The 17,674-nt window shown below is 48.9% G+C and overlaps 7 protein-coding genes across 7 annotated transcripts; 4 read left to right on the top strand and 3 right to left on the bottom strand.

Annotated features, from left to right (window-relative positions):
* Positions 1 to 465: 465 nt before the first annotated feature.
* Positions 466 to 2,215, bottom strand: Pdw03_1700 (Fungal transcriptional regulatory protein, N-terminal; the record flags this gene model as incomplete). The annotated part of the gene is made up of 4 exons (XM_014681087.2): positions 466 to 861; positions 929 to 1,217; positions 1,276 to 1,684; positions 1,747 to 2,215. The coding sequence occupies 4 exons, from the start codon at positions 2,213 to 2,215 to the stop codon at positions 466 to 468; spliced, it is 1,563 nt and encodes a 520-aa protein (XP_014536573.2).
* A 936-nt stretch (positions 2,216 to 3,151) lies between these two features.
* Pdw03_1699 (Prefoldin) lies at positions 3,152 to 3,934 on the top strand (the record flags this gene model as incomplete). Its single annotated transcript, XM_066099980.1, has 4 exons — positions 3,152 to 3,197; positions 3,308 to 3,594; positions 3,669 to 3,786; positions 3,882 to 3,934. 4 exons carry the CDS (start codon positions 3,152 to 3,154, stop codon positions 3,932 to 3,934), a joined length of 504 nt encoding a protein of 167 aa, XP_065957707.1.
* Positions 3,935 to 4,318: 384 nt separating this feature from the next.
* Pdw03_1698 (TATA element modulatory factor 1 TATA binding family protein) lies at positions 4,319 to 7,264 on the bottom strand (the record flags this gene model as incomplete). Its single annotated transcript, XM_014681090.1, has 10 exons — positions 4,319 to 4,913; positions 4,969 to 5,259; positions 5,315 to 5,901; positions 5,975 to 6,199; positions 6,260 to 6,356; positions 6,414 to 6,460; positions 6,509 to 6,801; positions 6,908 to 7,099; positions 7,150 to 7,172; positions 7,233 to 7,264. The coding sequence occupies 10 exons, from the start codon at positions 7,262 to 7,264 to the stop codon at positions 4,319 to 4,321; spliced, it is 2,382 nt and encodes a 793-aa protein (XP_014536576.1).
* A 1,443-nt stretch (positions 7,265 to 8,707) lies between these two features.
* Pdw03_1697 (ATPase, AAA-type, core) lies at positions 8,708 to 11,179 on the top strand (the record flags this gene model as incomplete). The annotated part of the gene is made up of 3 exons (XM_014681091.1): positions 8,708 to 9,481; positions 9,539 to 9,660; positions 9,712 to 11,179. 3 exons carry the CDS (start codon positions 8,708 to 8,710, stop codon positions 11,177 to 11,179), a joined length of 2,364 nt encoding a protein of 787 aa, XP_014536577.1.
* A 416-nt stretch (positions 11,180 to 11,595) lies between these two features.
* On the bottom strand, positions 11,596 to 12,951 carry Pdw03_1696 (Pre-mRNA-splicing factor prp46; the record flags this gene model as incomplete). Its single annotated transcript, XM_014681092.1, has 1 exon — positions 11,596 to 12,951. The coding sequence occupies one exon, from the start codon at positions 12,949 to 12,951 to the stop codon at positions 11,596 to 11,598; it is 1,356 nt and encodes a 451-aa protein (XP_014536578.1).
* A 425-nt stretch (positions 12,952 to 13,376) lies between these two features.
* On the top strand, positions 13,377 to 14,451 carry Pdw03_1695 (Proteasome regulatory particle subunit (Nas6), putative; the record flags this gene model as incomplete). The annotated part of the gene is made up of 6 exons (XM_066099979.1): positions 13,377 to 13,428; positions 13,482 to 13,507; positions 13,607 to 13,735; positions 13,828 to 13,950; positions 14,010 to 14,339; positions 14,398 to 14,451. The coding sequence occupies 6 exons, from the start codon at positions 13,377 to 13,379 to the stop codon at positions 14,449 to 14,451; spliced, it is 714 nt and encodes a 237-aa protein (XP_065957706.1).
* A 1,576-nt stretch (positions 14,452 to 16,027) lies between these two features.
* Pdw03_1694 (uncharacterized protein) lies at positions 16,028 to 17,398 on the top strand (the record flags this gene model as incomplete). The annotated part of the gene is made up of 2 exons (XM_066099978.1): positions 16,028 to 16,492; positions 16,838 to 17,398. 2 exons carry the CDS (start codon positions 16,028 to 16,030, stop codon positions 17,396 to 17,398), a joined length of 1,026 nt encoding a protein of 341 aa, XP_065957705.1.
* Positions 17,399 to 17,674: the final 276 nt, after the last annotated feature.

The raw sequence follows: 17,674 nt of genomic DNA, 5'->3' as shown, positions 1-17,674 counted from the left end.
TCAGGCTTCGGCATCATCAACTCTCACTTTAGAATGCCGTTTGTTTGCGTTCTGGACTGCAGTTCCTTTTGTCAAGTTTGGAATCATTTGCATAGCTAACACGCATTCTTTTGATCACTTATCGCGTGTTATGAAGTGATTGTAGATGTCAGTGAGGTCACTAATCCTTACAAGGATTTTCCGAGGACGCTTAAAACATTTTCAAATATGATGATGAATACCAGGTTAGAGAATTGAGAGTCAAGGCCCAGAGAATATACAGGTATCTAAATGAAAGCATCGATTATAACAGCAGTTCTTTTCATTTAGGACGTCTGAAAGAGAAGGAGGACATCTGAACACATCTTCAATACTAGCATCACTTCAGCTAATGGACAAAGGCTGCATAAGCGGGTGACCAAGTTTTGTGTTCGTACAATTCATAATGCATGTTCCATCTTGCCTTGTTTTCAAACCTGTGTTCATCTACGATATTTGAGGCAAACTAGGGTCCGAAGCCAGCAAAGATGGATGGTATGCGAGATTCTCCCAAAAGTCAGTTTCGAAATCACACAGATCCTGGGTGAAAAAAGCAGCCCAGTCGCCAGTTTCTCCTGGATGCGATGTTAATTGCGTCGGGGATTGCATTCCTTCACGGTGTATAGAATCAAGGAAGCGCTCGATAGTCTGTGTCGCTTTGGATATCAAGGCGTAATTCGGATCTCCACGACGAACGATGCTCCCAACTTGAACCTGCGCGACAAAGATACCGAGATTAAGTATGGTTTTGGACCATGAGGATCTTCCTTCGGTTAGTGTGCGGTGTTGTTTAAGCATTGAAAGGAGGATAATGCCTGCAGCCGGCAGGCCGAAGTGAGCGATCTGACAAGTCGTTAGCCCGGAAATTGAAGATTAGGATCCTAGGAATAGATTTAAAAAAAATACCTACCTTCCACACGAGCCCTGTTCCAGAGTTCACCAGCTGATCTCGTAGAAGAATTGCGTCCACTACGAGGGAGAGCATTTGGTCCGAGATATCGAGCATGGATAGGTCAGGCGCAGTCAGAGTGTCGAGAAACGCTAGTTGAAGTAGAAAGAGAACATGCAGTTGGTCCAGGCGTATGCTAGCGAGAAGGTCGCGTTCGAACGCATCCCCAGTGCATTCTTTCAAAGTTCCCGAAAGTCGGAATCGAGGAGGTAGGTTTGCCCATTGAGTTTCAGCTTTTTGCCGGATGATGCTATGTCAAACACACTAGAGTGAGCCAGGGCATCTCATTTTTGAGAGCTCCAGCTTACCTAGCTTTCCGATTGAAATTCTCGCGCTGCTTCGATCGGAGCAGTTCAAGGACATCTTCTTTCAGGGCGGAGCAAAGAGTCGCCCACCGAATACTTGATCTATAACAGATTGGTGTCTCTTTGTTCCATCTGACAACCTCGTCCTCAACGTGTGAGGTGTCCCAAGCCTGATCTGAGCTTGTCGGGGTCAGAGGTACTTGAAAGTGGCAGAACCGCTTGCTCATCCGAGGTGGGCGACCAAGGAATATAGCCACATTCTTGTCCGCCGAGTATGTGGTGGCCCAAGCTGTCTTTCGTAATTCCGAAAGAAAAGCCGGGATTGGTGGCTTGGTCTTTTCGACGTTCTCATGGTAGCCAAGTGCAAACATGGACGACACAACATCTCCAAGTCTGGTCCACGAATGGTAGCCTGGAATTCGTGATGAGTTGCGGTTCTCAACAGATTAAAAAAATTTTAAACGAGATTCTTACTTTGGTCCCCATCAACATGAGTGTGGACTATAAAGTTTTCATATTGTAAAACAAGTTGTAGGTCGTTTAAGCAATCCAGCGACAGCGCAATGTCTAACGCAAGATCACTTAGTTTTGTAGATAGCTTCCGAAGAGTGAACTGATCTTTTTCAGTCTTGAACAATGGCGGGAAGAATGATATATCGATCGCTGCTCGGCTCACAGCAGAGAGGAATATACCTAGACTTTCCCATCGGAATTTCTGATCGAGGAACTGGGCAGAAAAAGTTTCCATATCAGATGTGCTGCTAAACTGCAAAGGTTCTCGGGAATTTTGGGTTAAACGTTGGGCATAGGCCAAATGCCAGTTATCATCTTGTGAGAAAGATGTGAACAGGTACGTCATGTTTTCAGTACACTTCTCGGTAAAAGGCTCTGCCAGGGCTAGATTGGCTCCTGTTGCCAGCCAAAAAGTAACAAAATCCTTCATGGCGGCTAGAGGGAAGGTGTTCAACAGCTGTCTGAGGACATCCGCCCCTTGGATTAACAAGATATTCTCGCCAGTGGACTGGGAATGCATCATCATCGTCATCTCCTCGGAGGCATGATAATTATCCGATGTATGGTAGTCTTGTGGGGAAATTTCATTGAAAATAGCGACATGGCTGGAGGACCCCAGAAAGCCGGGGTTTGGATATGGACTATTCCTTGGAGTGAAGGATGGTTGGGCCGCAGGTAGCCGACTTCAAATTTGATAAGCATGTGAAAATAAGAGAATTAAATTTATGAATCACATAGTACACACCTAGGAGACTGCAGAGGTGTAGAGCTCTCCACTCTTCTTCTCTTGAATGGCGTTGTCCGGTAAATGCAAATTGCAGCTCTATCGTGACTTGCACACCGAGTACATGCCGGTCGTTTATGATCACAGGCAACTTTTGCTTTTCTGCAAGCTTCACATGCTGCCAGTCTTGAAGCCATAGATACGTGGTAAAGAAGGATTACGGAGCGGAGCGGAGAACTAAGAATCTTCGGAATGACTTGATGTTCCCCGCAGATAACATTCTACCTACGCAGAGTCATGGCTATGTACTCGTAGAACTATATAAATTACATACTGACAGCTTATTTTTCTCTCTGAGTCAGTGGGTATAACAAAATGTGGGGCTCTAGGCTCAATAATTTCTTGTCCAAAAATGGTCTGTGCAAGGAAAGTGAGGTGAGGTGGTCAGGTGCGTGTGTATAAGTCCACCCCGCCACTATCTCCACTATGGCCACGCATTGGACCCAGGAGTTTTCTCAAGCGCCCCCCCCCACCACCTATGCACCTATACAGTCCCAATGCGACGACCTGATCTACAATAACAAAGCTCCCGATCCGGAAATCGATCCCCAAAACACCACATTCTTTCTCCCGAATTTTAAAATGTCACAAAACGCCCCATCCTCAGACGGAGCTCCCCAAGGCTCAGGTGCGTCTCTGACCCCCCCCCCCCCCCAACACCAACACAGCACTACGGCACCGGCTTTCAGCTTTCCGTATGGTATGGAGATAAATTCCCAGCTAACCACCCGCAACCAGTCAACCTTGCCTCTCTTTCTATTCCTCAGCTCCGCGCCCTCCAAACCCGCCTCACCTCCGAATTGGAACACCTAACCACCTCTCACACGAAGCTACGCGCCGCGCAGGCCAAGTTCCGCGACTGTGTGCGATCGATCAATGATGGCGTGACCGGGAACGAGAAGAAGGGAACCGCTGGCCGCGATGAGATCCTCGTGCCCCTCACTAGCTCGCTGTACGTCAAGGGCCGCTTGACGGATCGCGAGAAGGTGCTTGTTGATGTCGGAACTGGATTTTATGTCGAGAAGGTATGTGGCGGCGGGGATATGCCTAGGAACATCGGTGAATGGTTTGGTCGGGCTGACAATTGGTGTGTTTCCAGACTGCTTCTAAGGCGGTTGCGTTCTATGAAGATAAGGTCAAGGGCTTGGAGGCAAACCTGCAGGAGTTGGAGAAGATCGTACAGGCCAAGAGCTCGCAACTGCGTATTGTGGAAGAGAGTAAGTGGAATTCTTTTTTGGATAATGGGAGGCGGGAATTGTATTGCCTTGGGGGGTCCTTTTTTGTCGTGTGCTAACCTACCCATCTCCTACAGCATTGAGGCAGAAGATGCTCGCAGAAGGTGCTCCTCAAGCCGCCACGGGCTAAACTCGACCTCCGTCTCACGAATAGGTCGAGCCGAGCTACCATAGAGAAATCGAAATCACATACCGGGGTTCTATCTCACCGTATTGAAACAAGCAAAATGGAGATGAAGTATAAGAAAAAGAACTTGAAGAAAACCCGAATCGAGGGCTAAATGAGCTTTCTAATATTGGGAACCGGGAATAATTTCAATAACTTACTTGAATTGGAACTATTATTGCTACATTCCTAATGATCTCGGCTTGATAAGCAAGCCAGACGATATTGATACTTTTGGAGGGCTTTTTTTTTCAAACTTTGGTTTTCTTGTTCCATTTGCTTTTCCTTTGAGTTGTCCCTTATGGTCCCATGGGGAGTGAAAACTTTGAGCCGATTTCCTGACATCCACTAGAACAGACTTCCAAGATCGATCTCGAGGACCTCAGGCATTTCAGTGTCTGAATTCGCCAGCATCCGCGCAGTCTGCTGGACAACGCTCATGAAAGCACCCAGCTGCTTCTCCTCGTCTATCTTTCGGATTTCGGCATTCTTGCGGATCTCATCGACCGGTTTCTGTCTGTCCTTCTGCTCCTGATCATCCCCCAGTGGGGGAAAAAACACCGACAGACACCCATCTTTAGAAATTTCCAGATCAGCCTGTTCACACAGTATATCATCCCAAATAGGATTGAACAGCCATGCACCCCAGGAGACTTTCGGGGTAATCGGCCAGTGACCAGCCGCGTAAATGTACTCGTCGAATCGGGCGAGCTCGAATACATGCGGTGAACTTTTGACTTGGAGCTGAATTGAGGCCTTTTCAACAAATCTCTTCACTGGCAAACCATAGGAGAACCTCGCCTTGCGCTGAGGGGCACATCCAATGCTCTTTGCATTTGGGTTCCATTGGAAACTTATTGAACGCATGAATTTATCTAGCTCGGGGGGCATCTCCCTTTCAGGGCAGAGTTCAAAAGCCTTCACCTCGAGTTGCCAGTCGGACCTAGATATAACCTCAGCTTCTAGTCAAAACTCAAAAAGATCTAGGGTAAACAAACCTTTCAAAGTCAATCATGCTGATCTGGATTGGCGTCTGATGATCAACAGGAGCACCAATCTGTTTTGATCTGAAACAGCGGATTCCGTTGACTTCAAACTCCTGGGAGCCAAGAGGAAGCGAAAATTTTGCTTCGACGTGGATCACCAAATCATTGTTCACCTGATACTCAAAGTTGGCGGAATATCTAGGCATCAGGCTCAAGAGAGATTTAGTTTTGGCGTTTCCCCAGGGCTTAAGAAAGTCTGATTTCATGATTCGATCGAAGATCTCATCTTGCTGCAATCGGATTCTAAAGGAAAAAGCGGTCAGCAAACCGTCAGATTCCGGTGGAGGTTACAACATACCCCGGAACCAAACGCCCTTCAGTGTTTGTATGGGTAAGCATCTCGTGAAACTCTGAGAACTCATACGAAATGCCATCTTTCGGCCTGCGCCACTGTTGTAGCGCGAACGAACCGAACTTTGCTCGCATTTGCAGGAATCCTCGAAATTGAGGAATCACATTCAGTGCTTCCCTAAGGCCGGTGGTAACAATGCTCCTATTCTTAGCCTTGATCTCTTCCGCAGTGGTCATCCAGGTTGCCGCTACGTCTGGGGCCAATTGTGGTCCGCAGAGAGCAGGTCTTGAGAGCTGACCAAACTTTTGTAGGATGACGTGGGTTCTCATAAGCTCTGTCCGGGGTGCCGCAACAAGGAACAGCCTGATTTCCGTCTCGTGCTGGACCATTAGCCTTTCCCACAGCTCCCGGAATCGAGCTGCAATGATGTACATGTCCCGCTCATCACTCCCAGACATGAAAAGGCAGTCTGGAATACCAGGCTTGATGTAGATTTTCGCGTCATATTTCAAGCGAATGAAATCGAGGAGCTCGCGTTGGGCAGTAATAAAGTAGCTTAGTGAGGGGCCATCCGAAGGCCAAAGGAACGCAAGCTGTAGTGTCAAGGGTCAGTTAGCCTCTATAAGGTACCAGAACAAACTAGGGCTGGCAGTAGCTTATCCATACAGTATAATCCGCGACAATTCTAGGTGGCTTTCGCATCTCGGATAATCTTTCGTCGTGGTATTCCTGCGACCGGGCATGGGCAACCTTCGTATTTGAGTGCGCATGTATCTTGGCCCAGCGTGATGCTTTAGGCAAAGCGAACTGCTGCATTAACCGATTCAACATACCCTGAAGCATGTTCTGGGCCGCCAAAACCTGATTTCGCTGGCCCCAGATGTGCACCAGCTTTAGGTCATCAGTATGTTCAGTCCCTCACGTGTGGAGTAATTTTAGCTTGCAACTAACTTTGGCATTTCCTGCACTTATCCTCACATAGGCACCAGTAGCCTCGATAATTGTTTGGCGGAAGTCGATGCTGGAAGTTTCTCCGGAAGTCACTTGCCTGATTCTTCATTGTCTGCGTCAGTTCTAAGACCAAAGCCTACAAGGCTTCACATACTCACTTTGCTTGAAATACTTGACACTCGTAAGGCAAACGATAAGAAGCTATTTGACTGTTAATGATGGACTTTACGTTGATGTGAGAAAGCTTACCATCTGGAGAAAAGCCCTTGCGCCACTTTGCCTTGGAATAAGAGTCATTTTGCCCTGGTGCGATAGATAGATAATTAGGTCTGTGTTGCGAAGGACTTGAATTATTACTGCCTTTTTTGGGCTGACCCCGTGATCGCGATCGGCCAGAATGGCCCCCTCTGACAGGGGGATGTTGGCCCAATTTGAGATCAAGTGCCGGGTGATGTGGCTGTCGGGCGAACATTTGGGAACTGCTCGTTTGGGGCTCATGCTCATTGAGTATTGGCCCTTCTTGTGCCTGAGAATGACCTGCTCTGGGTCCAGTAATGGGTCCAGTTATAACTGCCTGGGTTGGAAAAGTGCTTTGACTTGGAATTGGCGATTTTGAGAGCACAGGAGGTACAATTGGGGGAGACGGACCAGTTACGGGCCCCTTTGTAGTTGTGGGTTGCGGCGGATAGTCAACAGCAGGGGAATCATAATTCACATCCTCCAAATCATCCTCGACATGATAATCAGGACCTTTATATCCCGCCCAGTCGTCAGAGTCCTGGCGGTAGATGGTCCCCCGGTCAAAGTCTGGACCGGGGCCGTAGTTGGGCAGTTCCCATGCTAGCCAAGTCAGTATGTACAACCATATTTGAAACTTGGTCATCTCTCACATTTGGCATTGAAACGCTCCCAGCTAGCGGAATTTATTAGCGGAACGTACTTGCACAAGTATCTGTACACGAGATATACTTACTCATTCTCGTAAGACTGGGGCACAGGCTCCATTTCGGCGGAATCCAACGGCCACAGGTGTTCGATGACGAGAGCAATGTCTCACGGGATGGATAGTATGGAATAAGCGAAGTCAAGAGAGCGCAACACAGCGGTCTCAGGGATATCAAACGAGCAAGTGAAGGAAAAGAAGGCGTATGAATCCACGTCTGCTCAATAAAATTGTGACAGAATTACATATCAATCAATTGCTGGGGGCGACTGGGTGCGCAACGTAAGGAAGGTAGGCCAGGTGGAAAGTAAAAACAAGATGAAGGATCAGAACCTGGAGAGCCGATGTGTCGGGAAACTGAGTCAATTCGGTAGAGAGTAGAATTAGGGAGATGAGGTTGGATTGTAGCGTGCATTAATCAAAGAGCAAGAGCATTCATCTATTCTTGCCTTGGTTGAACCGCGGAGATTGATGACATATGTACGTAGCACGTACTGTAGACCTACTTGGGTAGCTAGAGGTAGATTGTCCACTCATGCAGCCTAGAGCTGCTTATAGAGCATGGAACTAGTCTAACGGTTGACTATCTCCACATAATGAGAAGATATTTATGGATCAAGGCACCCAGATATTAATTTTCCCGCGATTAATCACGGACCTGGCTCAGTGATTGACTGTGGAGGATAAGTGAGGTGTGTGAGTTGACCCGGCTATGGTGATAAGAAATCGAGTTTAAACGAATCTAGCTGGATGGATATAGATCTGGTCTATTCCGTGCTGAGATGTGTTGGACGTTAGGGCTCCGGATTACTGTTGTTCCGGTTTGTCCGGTTGGTCTGTTCCGCAATCTTCAAAGCGTCCGGCATGTGTAATCTTCTCATTTTCACCAATCTAATATACATTTCAAACCAACCAGAGAATTGGTGCCATGTCAAATAAAATTTAACTACAATTTAACTTCTAAAAGTGCTTAGAAGTGTCTAGGGCGTTAATTGTTAAAGCATTAAACCTCCATATCTAGAAGAGCACAAAGAGCAGATTGCAACCCATACTACTCAAGAGAGCGTTTTTAGAATATGGGAGAACGAAGTTGTTAACTAGGTGAGAAGATCAAATTTACAACATGACTTGTCATAATCATTAGATAGAAACATATGGATAGTAGACACTGATCAGTTCCATGACGTCTTTGAAGCAAGAGCTAGAACAGATAACTAGGCAGAATTGAGGTGTCGAAAACCAGTTGAAAGAACATTGCACCTATATGTTGTACACCTACATGTATTTAGTTAGTTAACTGGTCAATTTTGAACTAATTGTGCAGTTTAGACACCAATCGTGGTACTCCGTACTCCGCACACAAATCTTGATGGAGGCAGATGGATTTGATTGGCCAGATCTCATTACAGGACTAAGCCTAAAAGGGGCGAAAGTGGACAACGCGTCAAGCGCGATTTCTCTTTCTCCGTTGCATGTTCTGCCCGGTCACATCTCTCGCACCCCCAATGAGCGACAGCGATTCAGACTCTTTGCCTCAGAGGCGCAGTGCTCGTGAGCATGCCCAATGGATGACCAAGGGAGCTCTAGTTCGAGACGATTCCGATGATGAGCTAGGCGTCGAAGACCTTCCGTGGGACTGGATTTACGACACAAGTGAAGAGACTATTCAGGAACCCGAGACTAAGGATGATACCCCGGCAAAACGCAGCCGAAGACGGTCTGTTCGTCCCGCCCGCCAAAAACGGAAAATCGTTGGCGCGAAGATGGGTCAATTCCAATGCAAAGTGGGCGATGTGATACTCTTGAAGTCCCCTGAAGCTGGAAAGGACTGGGTTGGCATTATTACAGAATTTTTGGAAGAAGAAGACGAAAACGAAGAAGACGAGATTGTCAAATCTGCCCATATTATGTGGTTTGCATCTCCCGGCGAATTCATGGGCACGAGGAACAAGTGCCGGACCGACGCCTTGCCCAACGAACAGTACATCACACTCGATTTCAACAGCAACCCTTTGACATCAATCAGCGGCAAAGGGGCAGTCATGTCGCAGAGCGCCTTCAGTGCCAAATACCCCAACGGCCCTCCAAAGAACAAGACCGAATTGACGGAATACAACAAGTGTATTGTTTGTCGACGAGGCGTAAACCAAGTTCAAGGACGCTATACCGATGAGTTTATCTGGGAGCAGGTCTACAATAAAGACAACATTCACCATCTGATCAATTGTGTCAGGGATGGCTTGAAGTCTTCCAGAAAACGCAAGGCTGCGGACGATGAAGTAAGGTGAACCACATGGTCTAAATTGCAAAAGCAGTGCTGATTAGAGGTATCGCAGTATGTTGATACTAAAGAGACCACAGCTCCTACAACCCCGAGAAAAAGGCAGCGACTAGCAGCAACCAATGCAACGCCGCAATCACAGCGTAAGAGGGCACTGATGACTCCGACTCATAAACGGTAGGAAACGGCGAAAATTTTTCCTCATTTAATAGGACTGACTTATCTCAGGATCATTGTGAAAAAACCACTTGAATTCACTCCTCTGGGTACCCGTGTCCTCTCACCCACACATTTCGACTCTCCCTACCGTCAAGCTCGGAATTTGCTACACGTCTCCACTGTTCCAGACTCATTACCGTGCCGGAAGACCGAGTTCAACACTGTGTACAACCATCTTAGCGCTGCGATTATGGAGGGCACAGGCGCTTGTATCTACATTTCCGGTACCCCAGGCACTGGCAAGACTGCCACGGTGCGTGAGGTAGTTGCGCAGCTAAACGGTGCTGTGCATGAAGAAGAGATGGATGATTTCATCTTTGTCGAGATTAACGGCATGAAAGTCACCGATCCGCATCAATCTTACTCATTACTATGGGAAGCCTTGAAGGGCGACCGAGTCTCACCTTCCCACGCACTGGATCTTCTTGAAAGAGAATTCTCAAATCCCTCCCCTCGCCGAGTTTCTTGTGTTGTGCTCATGGATGAGTTGGATCAGCTTGTCACAAAGAACCAGTCCGTCATGTACAATTTCTTCAACTGGCCTGCTCTCCGCCACTCGCGCCTCATTGTCCTGGCGGTCGCAAACACCATGGATCTTCCTGAAAGAACCTTAAGCAATAAGATCTCCAGTCGCCTCGGTTTAACCCGTATCACATTTCCAGGATACCGTCACACAGATCTGATGGAAATTATCAGTACCCGCTTGGCCAGTGTGCCGGGCAATATCGTTGACCCAGACGCCGTCCAATTCGCAAGTCGCAAAGTAGCCGCCGTCAGCGGTGATGCCCGACGAGCTTTGGACATCTGCCGTCGAGCCGTTGAAATCGCCGAGCAAGCAGCCGACGAGGTCGCTGCCGCAGATGAGGCAAAAGACGAGACAGAATCAATGCCTCCAACACCCAGCAAAACTTCCGCCCGGCGTAACAAGGCTATCACAGCCAAAGCAGCCGGGGAATCAGCTGTCGCTAAACTTCCTACGAAGGGCCAACCGGGGCGCGTCACCATCGCCACTATCAAGCAAGCCATTCACGAAGCTACATCAACTCCACTCCAGCAATCCTTGCGCTGTCTCCCGCTATCAGGAAAGCTCTTCCTCGCCGCTCTCTTGGCCCGCGTTCACCGGACAGGACTTTCGGAATCTACATTCGGCGACGTCCTTGATGAAGCCCGTCGCATCGCCGATGCAGCCGTAGCCGTTGCTGGAGCCGCTGGCGCTGGCGTGAAAGATTTCTTGCTTGGTGGAGGCCCCAGTGCTCGCGTGCGGAGTCTGGGTCATGCGGCCATGTCACTCATGAACTCGGGTATCCTGGCGCTGGAGCAAGGATCTAGCTCGAAAGGCGTGCTGGGGGGTACTACGATTCCCACTCGCGGTGACCGCAGTAGTAAAGTTCGGCTGAGGGTTGCGGCCGAAGATGTCAGGTCAGCTTTCAGGGACGATGCTGAGGCTAAAGGCTTTGGTTTGGGTACCGAGCAGTGATGGTGAGGAATTTTCTTTTGGATGTTTTGATACGATACGCATTATCTGGAGTTAGTTTACTATCGCACAATAGTTTGCATATGATACCCTTTCAGTCGAGCTGTGTCTTGCGCTCTAGATTGTAATGGCTACTTGTACATGTTGTCTATCTAGGTGGATTGCCAGGGGTATCATTTGGCTCAATTGGGGTTTGTATCACACAAAACGTCAGGGCTCTTTTATCAGAGAAATAAAGCGAACCTTTCCGAGGAAATTCTTCCCGATACATGTTTGAATAGTTTAAAATGAAGGGCCTTCGAAAGACCGCGCTTAACTCCACACAGTGCCAACAAGAAGATGGCCAAAAACGAAAAAGAATACAGGGTATTGAGAAACCGGAACAGAGAATACAAATGCCAGTTGTGCTGGTCATCCCTCTAGTACCGCTGTCTCCCGAGAGTCGGGGCCCAAGTCAGAGGGTGCGTCTCAGGGGTAGCCTCTTCGTCTTGCTTCCAAATCTTGATGGTCTTATCAGCTTCGCCCGTAATAAGACGCAAACCAGTACGGTCAAAGGTAGAAGCCATGATGCCGGCTTCGGCTTCAAGAGAGCCGGGCTGTGCGGTAGTTTCCAAAGATTGAAAGCGGTGACCAGTCTTCCAATCCCAGAAGGACATGGAACCATCGTCGCCGCCAGAGAAGAGAACATTCTCGTCGTTGACGGCAAGAGAGTTGATGACAGAGTTTTGGCCGTCGAAGTTTTGCATGAAATCGCCCTTGGGGCACATCCACTGTTTGATGCTGCCGGTACTAGCACTGGCAAATGTAAACTCGGTGGGGTGAATGGCGAGGTTGCGAACACCCTTCTTGTGGTGCGTCAGAACGCCCATGCTCTTACCAGCGGCCAAATCCCACAGCCGAACTGTGGAGTCCAGCGAGCCGGAAATAATCTGAGGGTCGGCATCTTGGCATTTGATGTCGGCGACAGTGCCCTTGTGCCCGCCAAGAACATGCACGTTGCTTCGCGTTCGCATATCCCAGACTCGGCACACGCCGTCACGACCACCCGTGACTAACAGATCGAGACGAGGGTGAAGGGCCAGTGTATAAACACCGCTGAGGTGACCATGGTAGTGTCGAATGACTTTATTGGTTTCCAGATCCCAACATTTAACCATCTTATCTTCACCGCACGAGAAAAGGTACGGATGCCGGGGTGAGACTGCCAAGCCACGGACGGTGGAGATGTGACCGGTGAGAGTGAGTCGTAATGCACCCGTCGCCAAATTCCAAATCTTGATTGTCCGATCTCCTGCTCCACTAGCAAACCACTGGTTGTTCGGCTCCACTGCCAAAGCTCGCACCCATCCCAGGTGTCCTGAAATGACGCGCATCAGCTTCCAAGGCGCGTGCCACTCGGGTCGCTGTTGCTTGGTAGCCGACGGCCTCTGGATCAAACTTGTAGGCTGCTCCCCAACACCAGCCGCCCCCGCTCCTGTGCCTGATGGCCGCCTCACGAGTGACATGGAAGAGCCACTACCGTCTGCGGGTTTCTGCGCCTGAATCTTCGGCCGTTTTGTCCGGCCGGCTGTAGCCTTCGCCTGTTTCTCTGCAAGAGCTCGGGGTAGCTCGATAATATCTTCATACTCTGCCTTCCGTCTGTATGAAACACCGATCGAACCGTCGGTCAGAGTTGAGGGTGTGACCATCAGGTATTCGGCACCAAAGAGCTCGGCGGTACGCTTTGCGGACATGCGCACAGCGTCATTGGCGGAATGGGGTGGGATGTAATCCATTTTGTATGCGCAAGAAAGCGATTTGGGAAGAATGTAAAGTGGTGTGTTTCGAAGGACAAGAGCTCCAAAGATTCAGGATCCGATGGAACGCGCGACGAAGAAAAGCCTACGACAGGTTCGTGACTGCAATCGAGTCCGGAGGTTCGGTCTGGGCACAGGTTTGAGAAGCGCAGTTGATTAAAGACCGACACTGCGTCTCTAGCGGCTGCGAGGCAAGATTTTGTTGAAGTTGGTACAAGGACGTGCATGAATCTTTGGATCGAAGTTGCAACGGATGTTTGTGCCTCAGGCGCCACAATTGACCAACATGATAACCGGCACAAAAAGGGCGGTGAGGTTGGAGAGCGCTCAAAATTGCTGACTCAGCAGTACACAGCTTATCGCAGCTCTTATCTCAATATCACCCTTCCTCCACTAAAGTCACCATGGATTCCGATCAGAAGTTCGCCCTGCACGAGGCTGCCCGAGAAGGAAGAAGTAAGAGCTTGACTCTTCTCAGCATGGTAAAATTTACTAATCTACCTCTTTAGACGAGGTTGTTGAATCGTTGCTCAACGTGAGTTGTGCTCCACCTGGGGCCGAGGCTGCCCCGCAAGAACAAGCTGGCTCTGGTGCCGTTTCGGTCCTCCAAAAACAAAGCTAATTTTTGAAACAGGCAAACCCAAAATCTGCATTCGTGAAAGACGATGATGAGCGTCTTCCAATCCACTGGGCTGCGGCCTACAATCGAGTATCGGTCGTGGAATTGCTAGTCGCTATGAAGGATTTCGACCCAGATGTAGAAGTGAGTAATCACGATTCTATTTTCGAAGAGAGTTTCCCTTGAGCTCTCAAAATTAACTAGTCCTGTTTTATAATCTTGCTAAATCACCATAGGATGGATCTGGTTGGACGCCTCTTATGATTGCAGCGAGCCTAAAAGACGCTGCAGGCGACGCAACGATCGACCTATTACTGCGCAAAGGAGCTGATGTCTCTATCAAAAGCAACACTGGACAGGTCAGCCTTCCAAGCTAACGACCTTTTAACTGGGTGTATATGGACTTACTTTCTAGCAGAATGCGCTACACTTCGCGAGTTCCAAGGCTAATATTTCCACCGTCCGCACCTTGCTTGCCAACAAATGTAGCGCGAGAGTCAAGGATAAACGTGGCCAACTTCCCCTACACAGAGCAGCTGCAGTGGGATCTGTGCCCATCTTGAAAACTCTCTTGGAAGATGGTAAGAGTCCTGTCAATGCAACGGATGGGGACGGTTTCACGGCACTTCACCACGCTATCTCTGAGGGACATGGACCCGCCGCTATATTATTGTTAAAATCTGGAGCGGAAGCGGAAAAGAGAGATAGTGACGGTAAACTAGCGATTGAGCTAGTTCCAGATGACAAGGTAAGCCCCTCAGAATTAGGTATCCACAGAATGGCTAATCTATAATCCATTTGTCCAGGTCAAGCAATACATCTTACGGACGGCAGAGAAAGAAGGAATAGAACTCCCTTGATTATTCTGGAGGATATCCAGGGCTAGCACGAGAAGATTACGTAGCTTGCAACAGGCTAATCGTCGCGGAAATGCCAGACACCTCGGTACACAGCTTCCCCGCACTTCACAAAACTTCGGAACTTGCATCATTATTTTTTTGTCGTTGATTTCAGCTTTCAGTGAGCAGACAAGGCCTTGCATGCCTTCCAAATTTACTACCAACTGTATAAAATGCCAAAAAAAAATCAGGGCATAGAGTAGCTGCGGGTGATTGCTTGCCGCTCGTGCATTCTCTGTGATAAGAGTTGCACAAAACATGCATAGGCCAAGGACAATTTGGCCTTGGTAATCCCGGTGATTGAACAAGAAGTATTACTATTGTTCGGCGAGCTTGAGGGGTACTTTTGGTTATACTCTGGGCTGCCTATGATTTACTTGTCAGCTCTCGAATGATGAGTTGTCGTTGTCATTCAGAATTCTGGTATCAAGTAGCATGCATACGTCTCCCTGTGAGAAACAAAGACTTCACTAGTGCGACTGCTGTCATTGTTGGCGCCGGCACATCGGGTTCTAAGAGCCCTCCAAGACAAATACATCCCACCCATGTTTCTTCCCGGAATCTTCATAGCGATCGATTTGATCAAATAGAATAAATCTCGCTATTTTGTTTCGTCGATAGAGGTAGCAGCGTGAGTGAAACCTAGAATGACAACAACTATCCTGGCTGTTATTGTGACGGTAGGGATTGCTCTACATACGCAGTGCCAGTGACTGATGAAGTCTAGTCCGGAACTTGCTCAACAGCTGTTCCTTTGAACGGAATACTGATGGATCAAGAGAGTATCCCGGACTAAACATATGTCAGTGTTATGAGAGCTTGAAGTCAGCTGAAGACAAGGGCATGGCAATCTGATTTAAATCTACGCCGTTATCTAACAATGTGCAAGGTGTATTGGCTTTCCCATATTTTACCTTACAGCGTCACCTAGAGTAGATATAGATAGATATCAGAATACCAGGTTATACTACATGGTGGAAACCATATATAACCTCGGTGGATTCGGCTATTCTATAATCATTTAGATCCTATATAGATTATTTAATAGGAGATTTTATCATTTTTAGTTAGTTAGAGAATTTTTTACCTATTCTTTTAGCCAATACATTTTATATAGTTAGATTTCTATTAGTTATAAGCCCGGAATCGTTTAATTAAGAAAGAAAAAATGTTACTGTTATTACCAGCCAGTTATTTAAACAAAAGAGTGCATTACAACAAGAGTACTAAGTGCAGAGAAAGAAGAAGAAAGAAAGAAAGAAAGAAACCTGCGAGATGTCAAGGTGCGAACCGTGATGCTTAGTTAGAGGAAGATCACGGCACGTGATCTCCGACCTGTTTATCTGAACTTCAGTTCTAGATCCTGTTGTAGCTCTTCGAGCTACGTCTTGTATAATAGCCTGCCCCTGCCTGTACCTGTCAATGGGAATCTGATCTGTTACGACCTGTTCCTACCAGTCCTCTCCTATCATACCGTCCTGCCAGCCCGCACCCTGACACTACGTAGCTCCCACCCCTAGGAGTTGACTGTCTGAAGATGTCTGAACCAGCCCCGCAACCTCCGTTCCTGCCCAGCGATCTAGAACAATTCGTCGAACACGCGAGAGACCATCCTGACCAATGGTTCGAATACTGCCGCCGTGCGTACGACTACATTGAGAGTACCCAGTCCGAGGCGACCAACGCTCGCGAACGAGTGGACCAAGCCGAACTGCAGCTACAAGCCGCGAGGATCAAGATCACCCGCCTGTCAAGCGAACTGACCGCAGCTGAGCGTGATCACCTCCGAGATGTCGCGTTCATGGAATACCAGAAGAAGCTTTATGACGAAGCGCAACAGAACATTGCCCGTATCGAGGCTGCACGAATGTGTGCAGCCGAACTCGCTATCCCGACGGGGAATACCGTACCTCCCCCTGTCCCTGAACCTGCCGCTGAGCCTGGTGTAGCTGCTGCTATGGGAACGCCTCCGTCGCTTACTCCTGAATCTTCCGGCTCCCACGTACGATCTGAACGCCTTCCCGACCCTGACAAGTTTGAAGGGGACCGGAAGGATCTCCGCCGATTCTCCTCCCAGATTAAGGAGAAGCTGAATATCAACCGCGACCGTTTTCCGACCCCGCAATCCCGAATGACCTTTGTCACTAACCGTCTGAAGGGCACACCCTATGCCCAGATTCTGCCTTACATCCGCGATGGCATCTGCCAACTGAACGACTTCACCGATATCCTGGACATCCTGGAACGAGCCTCTGGAGACCCAAACCGTGCCCGAAATGCCCGAAACGAACTGTACCGCCTCCGGCAAGGAAACAAGGAGTTCAGCCTGTTCTTTGCCGAATTCCAGCGTCTTGCCATGGAGGGCGAGATGCATAATGAAGCCCTACCCACGATGCTCGAACAAGCAATCAACCGAGAACTGAAAGGGATGTTACTGCATCATGAACCGCCTAAGGGAGACTACCTCGATCTAGCGAGGTTCCTCCAGAACCTGGAAAACCGCCGAGTCCAATACGACAGCGGTCCGTCGACCGCCCCACGGACCTACTCTGCTGCCATAAGAACCGCCCCGAAAGCCCCTGAACTGAACTCTGGTAGACCCGGTCCTGAGCAGACCGCTACCACCCCGCCTGTGAACCCTGACGCTATGGACCTGTCCACCACCCGCCGACGATTCTCCCCGTACCGCCAGCCATCGTGCCGTTACGAACAAAATGCCTGCTTCCGCTGTGGCTCGAAGGAGCACTTCGTCCGAGACTGCCCGCAAGCCGATAAGCGCCCGCTAGCGGCTCGCCAAATGAATATCCTCCCCCGTTCGCCCTCTCCGATCAGCAGCCCCCGCGGCCGCTTTACCCGTCCCCGCTCGTTATCTCTGGAAGACTCGTTAAAAGGAGTCAGCCTGGCCTAAGCCGCGACCAGGCCCTGCAACCGCGCGTTATCCGTCTATCCGCCGCCGCTATGAACGGCCTCTCCGTCGAAGAGGAGACCCGCCGTTCTGATCTGATGATACTACCTGTTACACTGTACCGAAAAGAAGAAGAGTTTCCGAGCTATGCTATGCTAGATTCTGGAGCTGAGGGGAAGAGATTCGTCGACCAGGAATGGGCTCGAGAGAATGGTCTTACCCTTATACCACTGACGAAACCTATCCAACTGGAAGGATTCGATGGACAAGAAGCTGAGT

This window comes from Penicillium digitatum, chromosome 5 (assembly GCF_016767815.1).
Source record: "Penicillium digitatum chromosome 5, complete sequence".
Taxonomy (NCBI): Eukaryota; Fungi; Ascomycota; class Eurotiomycetes; order Eurotiales; family Aspergillaceae; genus Penicillium; species Penicillium digitatum.
The sequence above is the reverse complement of the archived record's forward strand: the minus strand, read 5'-3'. Positions and strand labels throughout refer to the sequence as shown.